Genomic DNA, 21,515 nt, shown 5'->3' on the forward strand with positions numbered 1-21,515 from the left:
TATCTTTCCCCCGGACCCCCGAGACATAGAGTCATAGACTAATGACTAACATAGAGTAGAAAGCTCGTATGAATTATAGTTTATCTTGTATCAAAATTGTACTTTATCTTTAATCTTGGTAAATTTTTATGCAAAGAAAGCCGGTTATAAGGCTCTAAAAAATTACCCTTGAGTACGGATTTTTCTATGGTTGTTTTGGGGGTCTTTTTGAGAGTTTTATAATGAAATGTATGTTGATAAGGAATTTTATTTCATTGTTTATTGCAACCTTAGCAACAGGAGCGTTTAGGTTAAAAAATAATTACAGTTTGTTCGCGATCTATGCCTAAGGAAGGTTGTGTTCAGTTAAAAATTAATTTACTCTGTAATGTCCATTAAGGCGTTACTCCCTCTATATCATTTCTAATTACTCTATGTCTTTAACACTTGTTGTTAAATTGACAAAGTTCAGAATATCATCTCAATAGAAACCGAACATAATTCATCAGGAAACTTCTGTGAAGTTTAGCCGAGGGAGTGGTTTGTTTCCCCATTAAAGTGACTTTTGGGATACCTGTAGTTCTAGTAATGTTTGAAGTGCCACTTCCGTTTTGTTAAGGCTACGTTGGTTAGCGAGGGTACCGACACTCGAGAAGCTAATGACTCACCTTAACCAATGTACACGCCGCACCTGCGACTTATCTGGTTTTGAACGTTTTGAACTTCTAGATAAAACCGCGAGATAAATTGGACATTTTTTTATAAAAGCCAGCCTTTATTAGTATTAAAGTTAGATAGTATGACATGCGAACGAGGTTAGGTTGACGATAATAGACAATTGAACTGATTACTCGCAGAAAAACCAACAAAGGAAAGGTAAGGTTATTTCCATGGCACCAACCAGGAGGCAACGCCATCTTACGTTGCCCGAGTTCACTGCACGTCACGTGACAGGAGACTAGCCAACCCGAGTCGCGTAAATTAATGCCTCTAGCAGTGGGTGGTTCTTGGCTCCAGGGGAAATAACTCAAGAAGGTGTTTGTTTAAGTTAACTCTTAACTGGAAATTACGGAATGGTCCATTACCAGGCTTCGCAACACAATAGAGCAATTCATTACAATTTCATTACACGTGTGCATTGAATTTTTTCTTATCTTTGGTGTATTAATATTTTCCGATAAGATAAGTTTTAAACAACACCTAAGTTGAGCTAGATCACGCCATTACTTGGAAAATAAAATTTATCGCGTTCAAAATGTCGAAGACGAAAGGCGGTTCCCGCGTTACCTATTACCTACAGCCTAGTAAAAAGTCAAATTCGAAAATAATTTCACTTCATAAAGATAATTTTACAATTGGAAAAGCAGGATCTTGCAATTTGCGACTAAACAATCCTAATATTGATCCTTTGTTGGCCTTCATTGGGAAATACAAGAATGGTGCGGGTCGGTACATTATGAACTGTTCCACCAGTAAAGACCACAACGTCGTTAGGATTAACAAAACGGTAATTAAACCTAAAAGACAATGTAAATTGAACGAAAGTGATGTTATATCCTTTGGTCCGTTGAATGGTACTTACGAATACGTTTTTAAAAAATCCACGTCTGTGAGAACGGACAACACAAACGTGGCCTCGACGTCCAATATTACAACAACAAGGAATACCGCAGCATCTTCGGCAGGTGCACGGATTCAATTTGGTAGTCAGCAAGGCGCCAGTATCGAATCAACATCCGGAGGGGTGCCCAGGAGTATTCCATTTGGATCGGGTTCCGCAACATCTGCAAATGGTACCCTTTCATTTGGATCGAGTAGTGCAGCATCTGCAAATGGTACCCTTTCATTTGGATCGGGTTCCGCAACATCTGCAAATGGTACCCTTTCATTTGGATCGGGTTCCGCAACATCTGCAAATGGTACCCTTTCATTTGGATCGAGTAGTGCAGCATCTGCAAATGGTACCCTTTCATTTGGATCGAGTAGCGCAACATCTGCAAATGGTACCCTTTCATTTGGATCGGGTTCCGCAACGTCTGCAAATGGTACCCTTTCATTTGGATCGGGTTCCGCAACGTCTTCAAATGGTACCCTTTCATTTGGATCAAGTACCGCATCATCTGCAAATGGTACCCTTTCATTTGGATCGAGTAGCGCAACATCTGGAAATGGGACCCTTCCATTAGGATCGAGTACCACAAAGTCCGCAATATTTGCAAATGGTACCCTTCCATTTGGATCAAGCGCCTCAAAGTCCGGAACATCTGCAAACGGTACCCTTCCAGTTGGATCAAGCGCCTCAAAGTCCGGAACATCTGCAAACGGTACCCTTCCAGTTGGATCAAGCGCCTCAAAGTCCGGAACATCTGCAAACGGTACCCTTCCAGTTGGATCAAGCGCCTCAAAGTCCGGAACATCTGCAAACGGTACCCTTCCAGTTGGATCAAGCGCCTCAAAGTCCGGAACATCTGCAAACGGTACCCTTCCAGTTGGATCAAGCGCCTCAAAGTCCGGAACATCTGCAAACGGTACCCTTCCAGTTGGATCAAGCGCCTCAAAGTCCGGAACATCTGCAAACGGTACCCTTCCAGTTGGATCAAGCGCCTCAAAGTCCGGAACATCTGCAAACGGTACCCTTCCATTTGAATCAAGCGCCTCAAAGTCCGCAACATCTGCAAATAGTAGCCTTCCATTTGAATCAAGCGCCTCAAAGTCCGTAACATCTGCAAGTGGTACCTTTCCATTTGGATCGAGTACCTCAAAGTCCGGAACATCTGCAAATGGTACCCTTTCATTTGGATCGAGTACCTCAAAGTCCGGAACATCTGCAAATGGTACCCTTTCATTTGGACCGAGTATAGCAAAGTCCGCAACTTCTGAAAATGGCACTTTTCAATTTGGAGCAAGTACCGCAACGTACCAAAGTAGTCTTCTACATAAAGTAAATTCTACAAATACCGCGACATTTGGATCAAGACCACCCAGATTTGCAACTAATAGATCCCGATTTGGTACCACACTTAGTGTATCTCGGAAGAGTAGCGTTCCCACAGGTGCAGGCTTTAAATTATGGTCACTTGCAAGGCAAGCTAGTTCATCAAAATCGGAGAGTAGAACTACATCAACGAACTCGAATGTACTTGCAAGTAGAAACGGCACAGCTACTGAAACCGCGACTGCAACAGCATCATTGAACCCAACTGTACTTTTAAGTAGATACTTACCAGCAACATCTACTGTAATTACAAATGGAAGCGTACCAGCAACATCTACTATAGCTGCAAGTAGAAATATATCGACAAATTCGACTGTAATTGAGAGTAAAAACGTACCAGCTACTGAAACTGCAAATAAAACAGCATCATCAATCGCAACTGTAATTACAAGCAGAAACGTACCAGCAGCATCTACTGAAACCGCCAGAGGAAACTTACGCGGAAAATCAAATGAAACCGCCAGTAGAAACTTACGAAAAATATCTACTGAATCCACCAGTGGAAACTTGCCAGCAACGTCTACTGAAACCGGCAGTGGAAACTTGCCAGCAACGTCTACTGAAACCGGCAGTGGAAACTTGAAAGCAACGTCTACTGAAACCGGCAGTGGAAACTTGAAAGCAACGTCTGCTGAAACCGGCAGTGGAAACTTGGAAGCAACGTCTGCTGAAATCGGTAGTGGAAACTTGAAAGCAACGTCTGCTGAAACCGGCAGTGGAAACTTGAAAGCAACGTCTGCTGAAACCGGCAGTGGAAACTTGAAAGCAACGTCTACTGAAACCGGCAGTGGAAACTTGAAAGCAACGTCTGCTGAAGCCTCGAGTAGAAACTTAGCATCAACGTCTACTGAAACCTCGAGTAGAAACTCAACAGCAACATCTACTGAAACCGTGAGTAGAAACACTCCAAAAACGTTTACTGAAATCGCGAACAGAAACTCGCCAGCAGTGTCTACTGAAATCGCGAACAGAAACTCGCCAGCAGTGTCTACTGATACCGCCGGTAAAAACTCACCAGCAACTTCTAACGAAACCGGGGATAGAAATTCGCCAGTAACTTCCACTGAAACCGTGAGTAGAAATTCACCAGCGACGTCTATTGAAACCGTTGGTAGAAACTCACCAGCAGGTTCTAATGAAACCGCCGGTAGAAACTCACCAGCAATATCTTCTGCAACAGTCGGTAGAAACTCACCAGCGACATCTACTGAAACCGCGGGTAGAAACTCACCAGCGACATCTACTGAAACCGCGGGTAGAAACTCACCAACAACTTTTAATAGAACTGTCGTTGGAAACTCACCAGCAATATCTAATGAAACCGCGGGTAGAAACTCACCAGCAACTTCTAATGAAACCGCCGCTAGAAACTCACCAGCAACTTCTAATGAAACCGCCGTTAGAAACTCACCAGCAACTTCTAATGAAACCGCCGTTAGAAACTCACCAGCAACTTCTAATGAAACCGCCGTTAGATACTCACCAGCAACTTCTAATGAAACCGCCGTTAAAAACTCACCAGTAACTTCTAATGAAACCGCCGTTAGAAACTCACCAGCAACTTTTAATGAAACCGCCGTTAAAAACTCACCAGCAACTTCTGACGAAACTGCCGTTAAAAACTCACCAGCAACTTCTAATGAAACCGCCGGTAGAAACTCACTGGCAACATCTATTGAAACTGCGGGTAGAAACTCACCAGCAACTTCTACTGAAACCGCTGGTAAAACTGAATCATCAGGCGTAACTGTAATCACCAGTAGAAAAACATCAGGAACACCTATTGAAAGTGCAAGTAGAACTGCATCATCAGTCTCAACTGTAAGTTCCAGCAGAAAAACCCCAGGAACACCTATTGAAAATTCGAGTAGAATTAAAAGAGAGAAACTTGCTGAAACCGTAAGTAGAGAAAAACTATTAAGTCCAGCAGTAACTGCTGGTGCCACCACAACTTCAAGTCTTATTGCCACTCCAACGTTGACCGAGAGTCGAAATAGGTTTCCACATTCCGAGGATGAATTCGTGCTGCATTTGGGCAGAGAAACGCCATTTACATATGGAAATCACTATAAGAAGATTAACTTAACGGAATTGTTAACAAAGATACAAGGATTGGAAGAATCTAACGCTGAAAAACAGCGGTTAATCATTGATAAAGATGCCAGTATTGCAAGTTTGAGTGAAGAACAGAAAAAAGTTGCTGTAACCATTTTGGAAGTTAGACGTAAAGAGCAAGAATCAGTTGCGAAATTGATGCAAAGTCATCAGGAAAATTTGGCTGTGAAAGATAAGGAAATTGCCGAGATTAAAAGTAACGCTGAACAATTGCGGATAGAATATCAGCAAACGGAAGCGAATTTAAAGAAGCAACTTGCATTCGCTGAGCAAAGTTGCAAGAGAATACAGAGAAATAGTGTCGAGGATACTAATCACTTTCAACAATTGCTACGGGAGAAAGACGCTGAAATTATAAGCCTGCGTAAAAAGGTCGACGTCTCCGCGAGAGACATTTCAAATTTTAAGCTAAGTTTCGAGAAAATGCAGCAAGATATTGCCGCGATGACTAGACGTAACCAACAACTATATCAAGAAAAGGCGTCTGCAATTGCGAACCTAAATAAAACGATAGAAATGAGTAAGAAAGAGATGTCAGATTGCGTGCAAAACTTTAAGGATTCGCAGCGAGGTTACACTGGTATGATTCAACGTCTGCAAGAAATGTGCCAGCAAAAGGACGCTGAGATTTTGAGCTTGAATAAAAAGCTAGAAATTGCCGCGAAACAGATGGCTGATTTTAAACGAAGTTACGACGATACTCATAAAGGGTACGCTGGTGTGATGAAACGTAATCAAGAGATATATCAGCAAAAAGACGCTGAGATTTTGAAGTTAAATGAGAAGGTTGAAGACGCTTTGAAGAAGGTTAACGCGACTAAATTAGAGAAGGATAATTTAGAAGCGCAGTACAAGCAATTAATGCAACGTCAGCAAGAAACATTTGAGAAAAATATTCCCGAATCCCCATTGTTTCAGCAAAAAGTTGCCGAAATATTGCAGTTAAAGACGGAGCTTGAAAACAATTCTAAAAGGAATGAAGAACTGGAAAAATTGAATGCGCAAAAAGAAGACGAAATTACTCGATTTAAAGAACAAATTGCCAGTCAAGTTGCTGAGGTTGAAAAACTTAAGCAACAAATTACTGAAATGAATAGTTATTTGGGAGAAATTACCAGAAATCAGCAAGAAACGTTACAGCAGAAGATTGCCGAAATATCGCGACTTAACAGCGCAGTTGAAAACGACATGAAGTTAGTTAATGAACTGAAGGATAAGAATCAAAAATTGAGAAACGAAAATGCTGAACTTCAGCAAATACGCCAGCAACAAGACGAACATATCGCGCGGTTAAATATGAGGATCGAAAAAACCGATGTTGATTTGCTGGATCTCGATCAGGATGTTCGGGAATTGCAGTTGAGAAACGCTGAACTGTCAGTTAAAAATCAGCAAACTTGCCAAGCGAAAGATAAAGAAATTGCTGATATAAAGAAAATAAACGAAGATAATGCCTTAGAAATCATTGACCTTAAATATACTATACATAATTTGAATATAGAAATGACTCGAATGGTGCAAGGTCGGTCAGCCCGTTTATACGCGTTGAGAAGGAAGGTGACCTTTTACAGACTCGAAAACAGCAAATTGAACAGAGATTATAAGAACTTGCTGCACTTTCGGCAAGAAAGGGAAGCTCTGATCAGAAATTTGAAACATCAAATTACTGAATTAAGAGAGTACGCGTATCAAACTTCTCCTGAAATGTTGGGCAATGACAGATGGAGTCGACAATCGTAGTTTGCAGCACTTTGCAGTTTGCAGGAAAGGTCAGGAAATTTCAAACTTTGGTGAAATTATCAGGAAAAATTAAATAAGTTATTAAAAAGCATGTGAAAATTAGAGAAACGGCAATAGGCCTTTAAGAAAAATGAAGCGAAAGGAATCCTGGGTAACAGGCAGTTTTCCCCCGAGTCAGTTCAATTCACGCTACATACGATCATACTAAAATCGCTCGCGCAGTAAGGCTCTACGTCCCTGCATTTATCCGGGACCTTCTAAAACATGATGTACAGAGTTCAGAAACATTTTTGAAAACACTATAGAGCTATCTCAGCTGTGACGTCAGTGCCCTGTTAAAACGTCACGGACTTAGCTTTGGCAGTGGTCGGCCCTGTTTGGTACCGCTTAGGTTCTATGGACAAATGGCATGTGTGACTTCACACTAAAGATTTTGAGCTAGCTCTATTGTAGGCTAGTAGGCTAGTAGGCTGTAAGATAATTTAAATTTGAATTTCACTCATGCAAAATTACTAGCAATAATTAATTTTAATTAGTTTAAAAACAGCAAATAAATATTAGAAAACAGACCATTGTAGGCTAGTAGGGTGTATCACTTTAAAATTGCAGTTAGGTTAAAACTTCATTCGGGCAAAACATACCACAAAAAACTCAATGAATTGCAGGTAATTATTAGAGAAAGGATTGTCATGTCAGAAAACATTAAGTGAATTTAAAAATTACCTTCATGTCATTAAATAGACAATTTAAATTCGAAAATAGCGAGAAAATGTCCTAGAAAACGTAGTAGAATGAAATGAATGACTGTTTCTTATTTCAAAATTGCACCTAAATGTCTGTAAATACCCAGCAACTTTGAAAATTACAAGAATATCGCGCACAATTGCCAGGAATAATTTGAAAATAGCGTAAAACTGTCAAAAAAAATTGAAAATCGAGACGAACTGTCAGAAAACGGATATTAATTTGCAAATCAAGACCAAGTTAAAAAAAACGGACAATAATTTAAAAATTAAGCCCCCAAGTTTCAGAAAATAGGCAATAATTTGAAAATCGTACTGGAGTGTCACTGAACAAACAGTAACTTGCAAATCGCTCCGAAATGTCGGGAAACGTACAATATGAAGACTTAAGTAAGGTAGCACTTGTGTGTAAAATTTCAGTTAATTGATTTTCATTAAAATGAACAATAATTTGAAAATTGGCACCGAAATGTCGGGAAAATGGACAATAAGTTGGGAAACTTCGCAGCGAAATGTCGGGAAAACGGAAAATAATTTGGGACATTCCCAGCGAAATGTCGGGAAAATGGAAAATAATTTGGGAAATTCCCAGCGAAATTTCGGGAAAATGGAAAGTAGTTTGGGAAATTCCCAGCGAAATATCTGGAAAATGGAAAGTAATTTGGGAAAATTCGCAGTTAAATGTCGGGAAAATGGACAATAAGTTGGGAAATTCCCAGCGAAATGTCGGGAAAATGGAAAATAATTTGGGAAATTCCCAGCGAAATGTCGGGAAAATGGACAATAAGTTGGGAAACTTCGCAGCGAAATGTCGGGAAAACTGAAAAGGATTTGGGACATTCCCAGCGAAATGTCGGGAAAATGGAAAATAATTTGGGAAATTCCCAGCGAAATGTCTGGAAAATGGAAAGTAATTTGGGAAAATTCGCAGTTAAATGTCGGGAAAATGGACAATAAGTTGGGAAATTCCCAGCGAAATGTCGGGAAAATGGAAAATAATTTGGGAAAATTCCCAGTGAAATATCGGTAAAAAGGACAATAATTTATTAAAATCCGCACCAAATGAAAGAAAACTAACAATAATTTGGAAAAATTCGCACCCAATTTTCGAGAAACCAAAAATTATTCAATAATTTGAAAATAATATAATGCAACATAAAAGAAAGAAAAAAATCAAAATTAAATGGTGTAATTTAATTGATTTTCATTAAAATGAGCAATAATTTGGGAAAATTCCCAGCAAAATGTCGAGAAAACGGACAATAATTTATTATTTAAAATTCGCACCAAATGAAAGAAAACTAACATTAATATTGAAAAATTCACACCTAAAAGTCGAAAAATCGAAAATTATTCAATAATTTGAAAATAATAATAATAATAATACAACATAAAAAATAATAAAGTAATAATTAAAATTAAATGGTGTAATTTGGATTAGAATGTAGCTGCCATTTTGTTGAAATAGGAGATTTAGTTTGTTACATATAAATGGTTATAGTTATATATGATATATTTAGAAAGGAAATTTAATTTTTTTACGAAAAGAGGCCCAATTTCCGTTTTGAAAACTCAAAAAAGCTTTCAACGGATATCGAATAAAGTGTTTCGGGGGTGTGGTGCAACAAAATGGACATCATTCTATTTTTCATTATAGATTTTTCATATTATATTATGTTATATTTTTTTTAATATATATTTACACGTATAGCAATATTTGCTTTACATTAACTCTGTTTTGAAATATACAGGGTGTAAATCTTTGTGTTTTGGTGTTGGTGTTATGCCGGGATATTTTGTAGAAGCAGAAGTGAGATGAGACTAGAAGTACTGAGCTAACCAAATTCTTCACTTGGCGAAAGTGAATATTCTTGATAACATACCAACGGTTGGCCCTCTGGTAGCGGTTTCTGAATTTTCCCTCTCTCCAAAACGTGAGACGCTCGTGGCGGTAGACGGCCGAACTAGATTCAAGGGGCCGCGTCCGTGTTCCGCGGCTTTAGGTTGAGGGGAACGGGGGTTGGAAATTTTTTTGGAACTCGACCAATTCCTCTGTAGTGTAGGCGCGATGGAAGCGGCATAAAATCCTCAAATTTGTTCACTAGTGCCAGGATCTACTACCAATGCTAGAGCCCTTCACTTCTAGTCTCATCTTACTTCTGGTAGAGGGTATAGAAAGGCGCTAGTCAAGAAATTACAATATTTTCCAAAAAAAAAGGGTTCTATGGGAAATCAATTTTGAGTCAAAAATGTATTTAGTAACTTCTATCCCCAACGATTACAGGAATACATACAGCTACTAGGAATAATTGTGCCACTATATATCCCATGTTAATTTCTATGAATTCGGGTTTTGTGGGCCTGGCTTTAAAATCACGCCTCATAATTCTGATGGCGTCTTTCTAACTGCGATTTCATTGGTTGCATGGTAGCAACGCGAGAGGTGCTAGGCGCGATTTCAAGGTGCAACAGGCGGCGAGATAAATTTTAAATTCGCTATGGGTAAAATTCGTCATATATAATGATTAGTCTATAGCTCCTCCCTCAAAATCCGCTAATACACGTTGAGTGAAAATGGCTATACACAATTATTCCTGTTAACTGTATGCATTCCCGTACAATACCTTTAATTGAACTTAATTAACCAAACATTTTTGCTCTTTACAATTTTTTTGTTGCTAAGTGTAACTTAACAACTCAAAAATTTAAAAAAATTGTTTTTCTAATATAAAATAAATAACCAATTGTTAAAATAAATAACTAATTGTTAAAATAAATAACCAATTGTTAAAATAAATAACCAATTGTTAAAATAAATAACTAATTGTTAAAATAAATAACCAATTGTTAAAATAAATAACTAATTGTTAAAATAATTTTAATTCAAGAAACTAAACTTATGTATTAATTAATTTTGTATTGTAATATTGTTTCAAATTTGTCGTTCGAAAATTGTAACTTCATAAATTTTAAATCAATTTAATCAATAGAAAAATTACAAAGCGTAAATAATTATGAGTCGGTTCTAAGGAAATCACGTGACGTTTCAAGGAGAGTGGAGAAGGGGGGGAAGGGGAATAAGCAATTCTTGACGATGCAGTCAATCAAGGATTAGAACCCCAAACGAGCAATCGTTAACTGACGAACTTAAAAGTAGAAAAAAGAAAATGAAGCTTCCTAAGAAGAAGAGTTCTTTTTTCTTCACTATTCTTTAATTTATCGACTAGCTTAAAAATTCAAGACCAGGCTTTTATTTCAGTTTTGCGACAGTTCAACTTGAGACAAAATCTCCATTGGAAACCGGTTTTTAACAATGTTATTCCTGTTCAGGTTAAGTTGACTTTGGTGAATGTTAAGCCTTTGTTAAGAAATAAATTTTTAGAATTAAAGGACGGGTATCATGTCAGCCAATAGTTGGTTTTATAAAAACCAAAAACTTACGGTCTTGTTTGAAAGTTGCTGCGTCATGAAGTCACGTGACCTAGAAGTATTGAATTGTGGCATTTCCGCTTTCAGGGACCAGTCTAAGACTTGGCCATCGAATTTTTGGAAGGCCCCAGCCGGCCATATCAAACAAGGAAGATAATCTTTATAAATTAATTATAATACTTAATTCAATACTGATTTACGTCCATCATCTTACTTGAATTTCAAACTGAGAAAAAACTTACCTAGCCAAGGCTTAACTGTTTCACATGATCGCGAGTTCTTAACCGTCCTGAAATAAGAAAAATCTTCATTTTAAGTATTGCCCTGTCGAGCAGCCAGCGTTATCGAGTGGGCTATGCTTTAAGGAAAAGGTCGACTTTCATTCGCTCTAGCAATATGACGTAGAAAATGACGTCGATGGCAACATTTCCTCTATAAACTCCTCCTCTTTTGTGAAACCAATTCGTCATTGTAAAAGATATTAACAAGAAGTGATGTCTAGTTTGTTAGGGAGAAGGTATAAATTCGCCACATTTCCAGTTTTATCTCCAGTCCAAACGTAGACGTGTCCGGAGTTAATCCCGCCTCTAAATTACAACCAGCAATGATCTCATTGGTACTTGAAAACTCGTGCACGTCAGCGCGACGCGAATGACGAAAATTACACTCATATTTTCCGACTGAGGAGAGGAGGCGAAATAGCCCAGCCTCCTTTGTTTTACGTCCCCCCTTGTATTTTTGAAAATGGGACTGGGACTATGGCGCGCGCCAATACTTAGGCTCTTATACCTTCTCCCTAATAAACTATAGATATCACTTCTTGATATTAACTAAGGGGGGCGGTTTTCGTGAAACTTTCTCTTTAGAAGATTTTCAAATTACGTTCTTTTCACGGATCCGTTATTTTTCTTCTACTTTTTTTTTCTCTTGTTTTTAAATTGAATTTTTTAAGATGTAAATTTAGTAAGTAAGTTACTAGCTAGTAATGTTGCCTTTTTATTGTAAAAGGTTTTAAGGTTTAATTAGTATTTTAGCTTCTAGGTCTAACTAACTAACGGGTTTAAACGCCAGATGACTGCAACTTTAGGTGTAGGGATGGTTGTATGTTTTTAGTGTACTTTTAGCGTCTTCCTTAATTTGAATTTTACGACTCTTTATCCTTAGCTTTGAATGTCGATATATTGATTTTGAGGTTTATTTTCTTAAGAACTAATTGAGTTTCGTTGGGAAAGTCAGTTTTTATTGCCCAGTTTATTTTTTTTGGGGGGGGGGTTAAAGGGTCAAACATATATGTATTTGAATGTGGGGTTAGTACTGGTCAGCGAAAACAAATCAAGAAGGTCATCGGTGCATATTAAGGAATTATTAAAATATGGGCACAAATAGTGAGGAGATTGGTTTTGAATTATAAACTCTAGACATCTGAGCGTTACATACGGACAGACAAATCTGAATTTGTTATTTTTATATTTTTGCCCATGTTAAGGAAAATCCCGAAAGGTTCATTAGAATCTCAAAATTATACCGCATCTAACCTTAATAGTTCTGTTTCGCAAACTAAACTCCATAGATCAGACCGTTACTTACAGACAGACAAAACAAAATATTTTGTATTATAATTTAGTCCATGTGAAGGAAAACCCCCGAAGTTCATTAGAATCTCAAAATTACGCTGTACCTAACCTTAATAATCCTGTTTTGCAAACTAATATGTAGAAATCAGAACGTTACTTACCGACAGACAAAACTAAATTTGTTATTATAATTTTGCCATTGTTAAAGAAATATCTCAAAGTTCAGAAGACACACTTCTCCTAACCTTAATAGTCCTGTTTTGCAGAAACTAAAATCTCTCCCAGCGGCGTTACTTACCGACAGACAAAACTAAATTTGTTCTTATTATAATTTTACTATCGTTAAGGAAAATCCCCCAAAGGTTCATTATAATCTCAAAAACCACGCCGCATCCAACCTCAATATTCCTGCTTTGCAAACAGAAATCTAGAAATCAGAGCGTTACTTACCGAAAGACAAAACTGAAATTTTATTTATTATAATTTTGGCTATGGAATTACCTGAATCCGAGACGTTCATTGTATCTAACCTTAAGTTTTACTTTGTCCTTTCAGGAACAAAACAACTAGATTTCCCTTTATGTAGTTAATTGACGGCTTATGTCCGTGCACTCTGGACATCCCTTATATGCTTGGTCATCATTCTATTGTTTGTCCATTAGCGTATGGCGCAATGCAATTCTACCGTCCCGTTCCTCCCTTATGATCAGGTACTTGAAAACGCTAAAAGCAACGACATATTTGATTTCCCCATGTCCCAATATTGACTCTTTCTCTACATCTAAAGACTGAAGAATCTCATGCATGGGAAATATGTTTGCTGTACTCTCTCTGTGTTGTGTGTTTACTGTATTTTGTTGTTCTTACGTATGTATATCAATTTCTGTTTACAGTGTATTATTACCTTTATTTCAAATTGGATGTGTATGAAATAAAATGGGTCATATCTTCCAGAACTTCAAAATGGGTGAGTAAATTTTTGATTATAAGCATGTTCGATTTTTCTGAGTTTATTAGACGTGTTTTTGTGAATACCGTAAGTTAAGCATTTTTTATTTAGTATTAGTGACGTAGAGCTTGTCATGAGCTTAAATTAGAGTACTCACAACCCATATTCCAAGGAAACTTTTCTTTTTCACAATTGCCTCAAAATTGTTCATAGTTTATGAAAATTTCTCGGAAAGATTATGTACAACTTTTTACGTCGAGGTTTCACATCTTGTGAATTTTTTATGATTAATAAATTATTTAGTAAACTGTCACGCAAATCTCAAATTGTGACACCAAATCTTGGGCTTCAACTTGTGAACATTTTGTGACTTAAACATTAATTTAACAACAAGGGTGAAATTACCTTAGTTTTATGACAATCAACTCGTAGGAAACCACGCACATATTTATACCCCCCCATAAACATCAAAACCATATTAAATTCCGTTTTAAGTCTATGTAAATCTGTTAATTAACGCGAAAGCAGTTCACTCTTAATTAATATAACGCACCGAAAAATCAGGTACAACCGCGGGTTGTCTAATTACGTTCAGTCATTCCCTTGAGATTTAATTAAATATCTCATTAGACGCTAGATGGAAATATATATATGAAATCCCTTCAATTCTAAAATAATATTAAGAACCATAAGAGAATTATTTTTGTGAAACCTTAGTACCTGGTGCGATGCTCTTTTCAAAAGGGTTGCCTTTAGTAAGGTTTCCTTGCTAGAGGGATCAAAATATAGAACTAAATTTTATGGTATTAGATTTTTAAAAATTGTATACTCGATAGGTTTAACGTATTCCTATTTCAAAATTTAATTTCCTGTTTATTTAAATTCGATTATTTTTAAATTGTAAGAGCGCGTTTTCTAGCTGCGTTGATACGGATCAGGGAAAATGTTGAAATAGTCAGGGAATTTTAAAACGGACCAAAAAAGGTCGGTAATTGAAGGGGATTTGGGTTCTAGTTGGGGGGTGTCTTAACAAAGTCAGGAATTTTAAGCTTTTCAAGTCAGGGAATTTTAAGAGCTTTTTTTAACCAAGTCAGGGAATTTTAATAAATTTTTAACCAGGTCAGGGAATTTTAAGAGCTTTTTTTAAACCAAGTCAGGGAATTTTAAGAACTTTTTAACCTGGTGAGGGAATTTTAAGAGCTTTTTTTAACCAAGTCAGGTAATTTTAAGAGCTTTTTTTAACCAAGTCAGGGAATTTTAAGAACTTTTTTTAACCAGGTCAGGTAATTTTAATAAATTTTTAACCAGGTCAGGGAATTTTAAGAACTTTTTTTAACCAGGTGAGGGAATTTTAAGAACTTTTTTTAACCAGGTGAGGGAATTTTAAGAACTTTATTTAACCAGGTCAGGTAATTTTAATAAATTTTTAACCAGGTGAAGGAATTTTAAGAACTTTTTTAACCAAGTCAGGGAATCATCGAAAAGTTGAAAATGTGAGTTAGTAATTTGAAATTTTTGAAACTCAACCGCGTTCAATTTTATTAGAAAAATACTACTTTTGACAAAGCTTAATTCATACGATCGAACCACCCTTCAAAGCTATAGATCCGCGAATCTTGAGTGGCAATTTCATTTGTTTTTCCTATTTTTATTTCATCCGGACGGATTTCTTTTTTATCCTTAATCGAAAAAGCTAGTCACTTTATTTTCTTTGAAATTGACGTTTGATTGAATTTTGCATTTTCCATTTCGAAAGAAGTCAGCCTAGGCCTAACCAAGAAGTGATATCTAGTTTATTAGGGAGAAGGTATAAGATGCCTAAGTATTCGCGCGCCATAGTCCCGTCCCCCTTTCAAAATACAAGGTGGGGGGGACGTAAAAGGAGGTCCCGGGATATTTCGCCTCTCCTAAGTGTTGGAAAATATGACTGTAATTTTTTCTCATTCGCGTCGCGCTGACGTGCACGAGTTTTCAAGAACCAATGAGATGCTGCTGGTTGTAATTTAGAGGCGGCGGGGATTATCTCCGGACACGTCTACGTTTGGACTGGAGATAAAGCTAGAAATGTGGATGAACGAATTTATACCTTCTCCCTAATAAATTAGATATAACTTCTTGGCCTAACTCTCCCCCATTCCAAGGCTCCATACAGCTACCTTATATTTTCGAGTATCATTATCTATTAAATGCAGTTCTTTTACGTGGAAACTAACTTTTATAATACGCCCCTTTTTGCTTGCTGCCCTAGATGCATGCCCTTTTAAAAGAATATAAATTAGATTTATCTTACCTCTAGATTGTGAATAAACCGTTAATTTATGCATAAGATTAGATTGGAGGCAATAGCTTGCTCTACTTGAGAAGAAGATCCCGATAAAACCCACGGTTTAATGAGAAGAAGAGCTTCAGTTAACATAATTATTTTCAACATCATGAATAAATAAATAGGCCAGTTTATAAACTAACTACTTTACATAAGGGGTTGATGACTTTCATCACGTCACGTCAAATTAGTTAAATCTGTTTTAGTGAGTATTAGAAAAAGTAATAGAAAAGGTAACAAAATGGTATGGCTGAAGTGCCAGATATTGACATGTTTCAGTTTAAAGACTTGATTATAAAACACCAATTATTTGAAAGAAAAAAACTCTCGGAGTCATAGTGGACAAAGACTAACGAAAGTACTAGATAAGGGAACAAAATGGTATGACTGAAGTTTCAGATATTGACATTTTTCAATTTAAAGACATGATTATAAAACATCCAATATTTTTTTATAAAAACTGTTATAGTGGACAAAGACTAGAAAAAGTACTAGATAAGAGAACAAAATGGTATGACTGAAGTGGCAGATATTGACATTTTTCAGTTTAAAGACATGATTATAAAACATCAATTATTTTTTTTTAAACCCTCTTATAGTGGACAAAGATTAGAAAAAGTAATAGATAAGGGAACAAAATGGTATGACTGAAGTGTCAGATATTGACATTTTTCAGTTTAAAGACATGATTTTAAAACAACAATTATTTGAAAAAAAGAAATCTCTCATAGTGGAAAAATACTAGAAAAAGTAAAAGAATATGAAAACAAAATTGTATGACTGAAGTCCAGATATTGACATTTATAAACGTTGTCCTTTATTAGGCAAATTGTCACAGAAATTATATATTTGACTTAAAATCGACCCTAGAATCCACTGTACTTCGATTCTAACATACTTGCACCTTGAGCGCATGCCTATGAACCTCGCGTTGTTCCCAACCAATGAAACGACAGTTATAAATACGCCATTACTATTACTATAAGGCGTGAAGCGATAGTAAGTTCTCAAGGCCGGCCCACAAAACCAGCATAGAAATTAACGTTAGGACACAAATATTCCTATTAGCTGTATGAATTCCTGATTTCACAAGTTAACAGCGCGCTCTAAGCTATTAAAAACCGTTGTTTCTTTTGGTTCATTATCCATACCATGTAGACTTATGCTATATTAACTTATAATAACGTGTTTGTTCACTTTGTTGTTACCAGAAGTAAGATGAGACTAGAAGTAAGGAGCTCTAGCATTGGCACTAGTGAACAAATTTGAGTATTTTATGCCGCTTCCATCGCGCCTACTACACTAGAGAGAGAAAAATTGGTCGTGTTCCAAAAACATTTCCTACCCCCTTCTCCTCAACCTAAAGCCGCGGAACACGGACGCGGGTGCTTGAATCTAGTTCGGCCGTCTACCGCTACGAGCCTCTCACGTTTTGGAGGGAAAATTCAGAAACCGCTACCAGAGGGCCAACCGTTGGTGTGTTATCAAGAATATTCACTTTCGACAAGTGAAGAATTTGGTTACCTCGATACTTCTAGTCCCTTATCTTACTTCTGTTGTTACCTAATACATTCCCTGAATTGTTTGGGAAAGACGACGCAGGTTTCAAGTATTCGCGGCTTGGAAAATGCTCATGTTGCTGTTGTTAATAGGAATACCTTAGAAAGTTAGAACGACATTGCTGCCTGTTTTGGGTTAGGCCTTGGTAGATAATCCGTGTTATCAGCTTAGATTGACGCTTGTTTTTGTTCATATTGAACTAGCGTAGACATCACGTTGTCTCAATGGCCAATTAAGGAAGGTACCAAAGATAATGTATCGCCTCTGATTTTGTGTAGCTTTTATTTTTTTTTATTTTGTGGCCTCCTTTGAGACTTATTATTAGCAATGGCAAATAAAAGTTGTGGAAAGTTAACATTATACTGGATATTGTGGAAGAAGGCTTTCAATCGAGTCGTTAATCGCTTGAATAATCAATCAGGTGTACCAGGGATAGATTTAATTTTAGAAGTAGGAATGGAGAACAGAGTAATGTGGCTGGTCGTGCGTCAAAGTCCCGGACCCCTTTCCACGGGACGGGGGGGGGGGGGTATGAAAGAAGAGGTGAGAGGGTCATAGCGACTGAGGTAAAAAGGAATTACGTATTTTTCCGCCGTCCCTGTCAGAAACGTCATCATAACGTAGTTTAAGCGAGCAGCCAATAAGATAATTTAAACTTTTCCGTACGTGTTGAAGGTCGGGGCTCTATATTGGGCTATGAGTCGGACTGAAGTAAATACTAACCGTTCTCCATTCCTACTTCTTAAAATTAAATCTATCCCTGCCGGAATTCACATAAAAAATTCAGAAATAAGTAATTAGGTGTACAAAATTTTGACTTTTGAGCAAGTAGTCCACTTAGTACAATGTTTAACGTTACATCTTGTTTCGAACCAGAGGTAGGCACCGTCCGAAAATCTTCTTTAGAAAGGACCTTACTTTACCTTAGCTCACCTTGATTCGGTTACGATATAACCTTACGCCTCGCGTTTCGAACCTAAGACTCGCGTTGATTTAACCGCAATGTCCATCTAAAACTAGGACAATAATCCTGGGAAGGGATTGCCCACTTTATCTTGGCTATCAGGTGAAACTGACCAGGAGTATAGCGACTTCCCTCTAATGGCAGTTTTCTATTAAGTCGATGGTCAATTCAGAGTCCATCGCCCATTTACTTCAGTCGCTCAGGCAATAGACCTAGCTATAGCCTTGCTCGAACCCTTTTTTTTTTTGCAAACTACGTAAGGAAACGTGCCCGAATCAAGAAAAGGAAGAAAAAAAGGCGAGCTTCACTTTGAGGTTATTATAGCCTGTAGGGTGTGCGAGTTTCTAGGAAAGTAGTAGTGTATTTTGGTTTTCTGGAGTTCTGTCCATTGATCAAGATATATCGTCTATACAGGGTGTTTTTGAAAGGTCCATCACAAATTAAGGAGCGTGATTATTGGACCAAACTGAGTGAAACGTATCAAAGAACATGGGGTCTACAACATTTAGTTTCGGAGATATGGCCCCCCAAACATTTGCCCCAAAAACGAAAAAATATCCCAAAATGTGGAGTAAGGGTTATTGCCATTACCCAACTTGTTTCGAAGTCATAGAGAATTTCAATAGCCTTGAATTTGAGAAACACTAATGTAACTTTAGATAGCAGAAGGGTATAAATGGGTAGAAGTACGCGTACGGCGGTAATGTTAAACTAATACCAAGTGTCATAGTGTTTTAACATTTCTCAGCACCCAGTAAAATGGTTGCGATTGAAGGTTGAGTTTGTTCATTACGTTAGTGTTTGATGTGTCACAGAGAAAACGCCATGATACGATCCCAATGTAAATGTATTTTTTATTAGTTCTTCATTCTTAATCTGTAACAAATAACTACTACAAGAATTGTTCAAAGTGTTCACCACCCGCGTTAAGGCAAACTTGAACACGCCTTACAAACGATTCCCTAACACGTTGCAAAATGCCTGGAGTATCGCGAATAGTTTGACAGGCATTAACGATTCGTCGACGAAGCTCTTCCACATCAGGTACTTCACTCTGATAAACTATGTCCTTCAAGTGGCCCCAAAGGTAGAAATCGCACGGGTTAAGGTCGGGTGATCGAGCAGGCCATTTCACGGGTCCACCTCGACCTATCCACCGAAAAGAGAACGTCGCGTTAAGGTGAGCTCGGACAGCGAGACTGAAATGTGGTGGTGCACCGTCATGCATGAACTACATTCTGCGCACCAAACCTAAGGGCACGTCGTCAAGTAATTCCGGTAAAACGTCTTGTAAGAATTGTAGGTACGCCTCACCGTTTAACCTGGGCTGTAGAAAATAAGATCCAATTAAATTGTCACCTACAATACCGCACCACACGTTTAAACTAAATTGTACTTGGTGAGATTTAACGAGCGTTGCGTGAGGGTTTCTTTGGGACCATTGATGCTTATTATGCAGGTTAATAATACCATCTTTCGAAAAATTTGCTTCGTCTGTGACTAACAGACTACGCGGGAAATCAATGGCGTTTATCAATGCGTCGTGGGTAGTCCGCGGAATTCAAACCTTGAACCTTTTGAAAATGGTAAGAATGAAACTGGTGACTTTTGAGGATTTTCCACACGAGCACGTGACCAACGCCTAATCGCTTACTCACCTGGCGGGTACTTGCTTCTGGTTCGTTCTCGAAAATAGTAAGGACTTCGTCTTCTACGGCCTCTGGGACTTCTTGCCCTCTAGGTTGAGGTCCACCATTTTACTGGGTGCTGAGAAATCTTAAAACACTATGACACTTGGCATTAGCTTTACATTACCGCCGTACGCGTACTTCTACCCATTTATACCCTTCTGCTATCTAAAGTTACAGTAGTGTTTCTCAAATTCAAGGCTATTGAAATTGTCTATGACTTCGAAACAAGTTGGGTAATGGCAATAACCCTTACTCCACATTTTGGGATATTTTCTCGTTTTTGGGGCAAATGTTTGGGGGGCCATATCTCCGAAACTAAATGTTGTAGACCCCATGTTCTTTGGTACTTTCCGCTCAGTTTGGTCCCATAAACACGCCCCTTAATTTGTGATGGACTTTTCAGAAACACCCTGTATAGGTCATGACTATATTCAAATATTATACGTAATAAAGTTTCCAGCAGGTATTTGGAATATCTTGCACTTATTTTTGCATCAATAACCCATATTTTTGGTTTTTTTGGTCCCTAAATCACAGAAACATTCTGTTTTTGGTTCCTGGATCACCCTAAACGTCAGATTTTGGTCTATAAATCACCCTAAATCCCAGTTTTTGGTCCCTAAATCACCCTAAAAGTCAGATTTTGATCCAAAAATCACCTATAAATCCCAGTTTTTGGTCCAAAAATCACCCTAAATCCCAGATTTTGGTCCAAAAATCACCCTAAATCCCAGATTTTGGTCCAAAAATCACCCTAAATCCCAGTTTTTGGTCCAAAAATCACCCTAAATCCCAGTTTTTGATCCATAAATCACCCTAAAATTCCGTATTTATTACCCTATTTCCAAAATATCCTAAAAGAGTGTAGCGTGTCGTAACTTACCATTGAATAATACAACCAAACATATCAATTTAAATTCAGCCAGCCTTCAAGAGGCCATTCAAACACGAAGATTTCAAGTCCTTTCGATGACGCATTGGCACCATTGTTGCTCTATCGTTTCACAATTGCAGTATATAATCCTAGGGGTCAGATGGCGCTTGCATAAAAGTATAGGATCCCTGAATAGGGCTAGGAGCCTAAGAAACAAAAACTAGTTACTGTAGATTGCTTTGTTATTGTAAAAGTTTCTCATGGACACAAGAAGGCTCTCGTATATCATATAAATTGGAGTAGTAAATCAGGAGCAAATTAACTAAGAGAAAAGGATATCAGATTCTCAATGGTAATATTACCTAAAATCCATTCCAGGATTAGTAATTATTTGGTAAACTCATGCGCAATTTGGGTCTTTTTAGATTAGTTACATATTCCCTTTAACTTCAGATTCAGAGTGAATGCACGTTTGGTCTTTGATGTTTATTATTTTTTCTTGGGTCACTAAAAAGGATCAGTATTTTGCAATGATCCGATCACACCGGATATTTTTTACGAGGTAGAAAAATGCAGTAT

The 21,515-nt window shown here is 37.6% G+C and overlaps 2 protein-coding genes and 1 long non-coding RNA gene across 3 annotated transcripts in view; 2 read left to right on the forward strand and 1 right to left on the reverse strand.

Moving 5' to 3' along the window:
- Positions 1-345: 345 nt before the first annotated feature.
- On the forward strand, positions 346-10,298 carry LOC149615896 (uncharacterized). Its single transcript, XM_089856321.1, has one exon. The coding sequence runs from the start codon at positions 1,235-1,237 to the stop codon at positions 6,827-6,829; it is 5,595 nt and encodes a 1,864-aa protein (XP_089712447.1). The 5' UTR covers positions 346-1,234; the 3' UTR covers positions 6,830-10,298.
- Positions 10,299-13,032: 2,734 nt separating this feature from the next.
- Positions 13,033-21,515, forward strand: part of inaE (inactivation no afterpotential E) — a 112,220-nt gene continuing 103,737 nt past the window's right edge. Inside the window, exons 1-2 of the mRNA XM_089857340.1 lie at positions 13,033-13,285; positions 13,469-13,542. The gene's annotated coding sequence lies outside the window, so the exon portion shown is untranslated. The remainder of the gene's footprint in view (positions 13,286-13,468; positions 13,543-21,515) is intronic.
- LOC149615898 (uncharacterized) lies at positions 19,203-19,844 on the reverse strand. Its single transcript, XR_016375895.1, has 2 exons — positions 19,768-19,844; positions 19,203-19,698 (listed from the first exon to the last, which is right to left on the reverse strand). It is a non-coding gene; the product is annotated as an uncharacterized LOC149615898 (long non-coding RNA).

This window comes from Phalangium opilio, unplaced genomic scaffold (genome assembly GCF_054372755.1).
Source record: "Phalangium opilio isolate 3A_F unplaced genomic scaffold, DU_Popi_V2 ptg000217l_1, whole genome shotgun sequence".
Lineage (NCBI taxonomy): Eukaryota > Metazoa > Arthropoda > Arachnida > Opiliones > Phalangiidae > Phalangium > Phalangium opilio.

What these genes read in the sequence shown, in the direction of transcription:
- LOC149615896 (XM_089856321.1), top strand. Translation starts at nt 1,235, where the DNA reads ATGTCGAAGACGAAAGGCGGTTCCCGCGTTACCTATTACCTACAGCCT.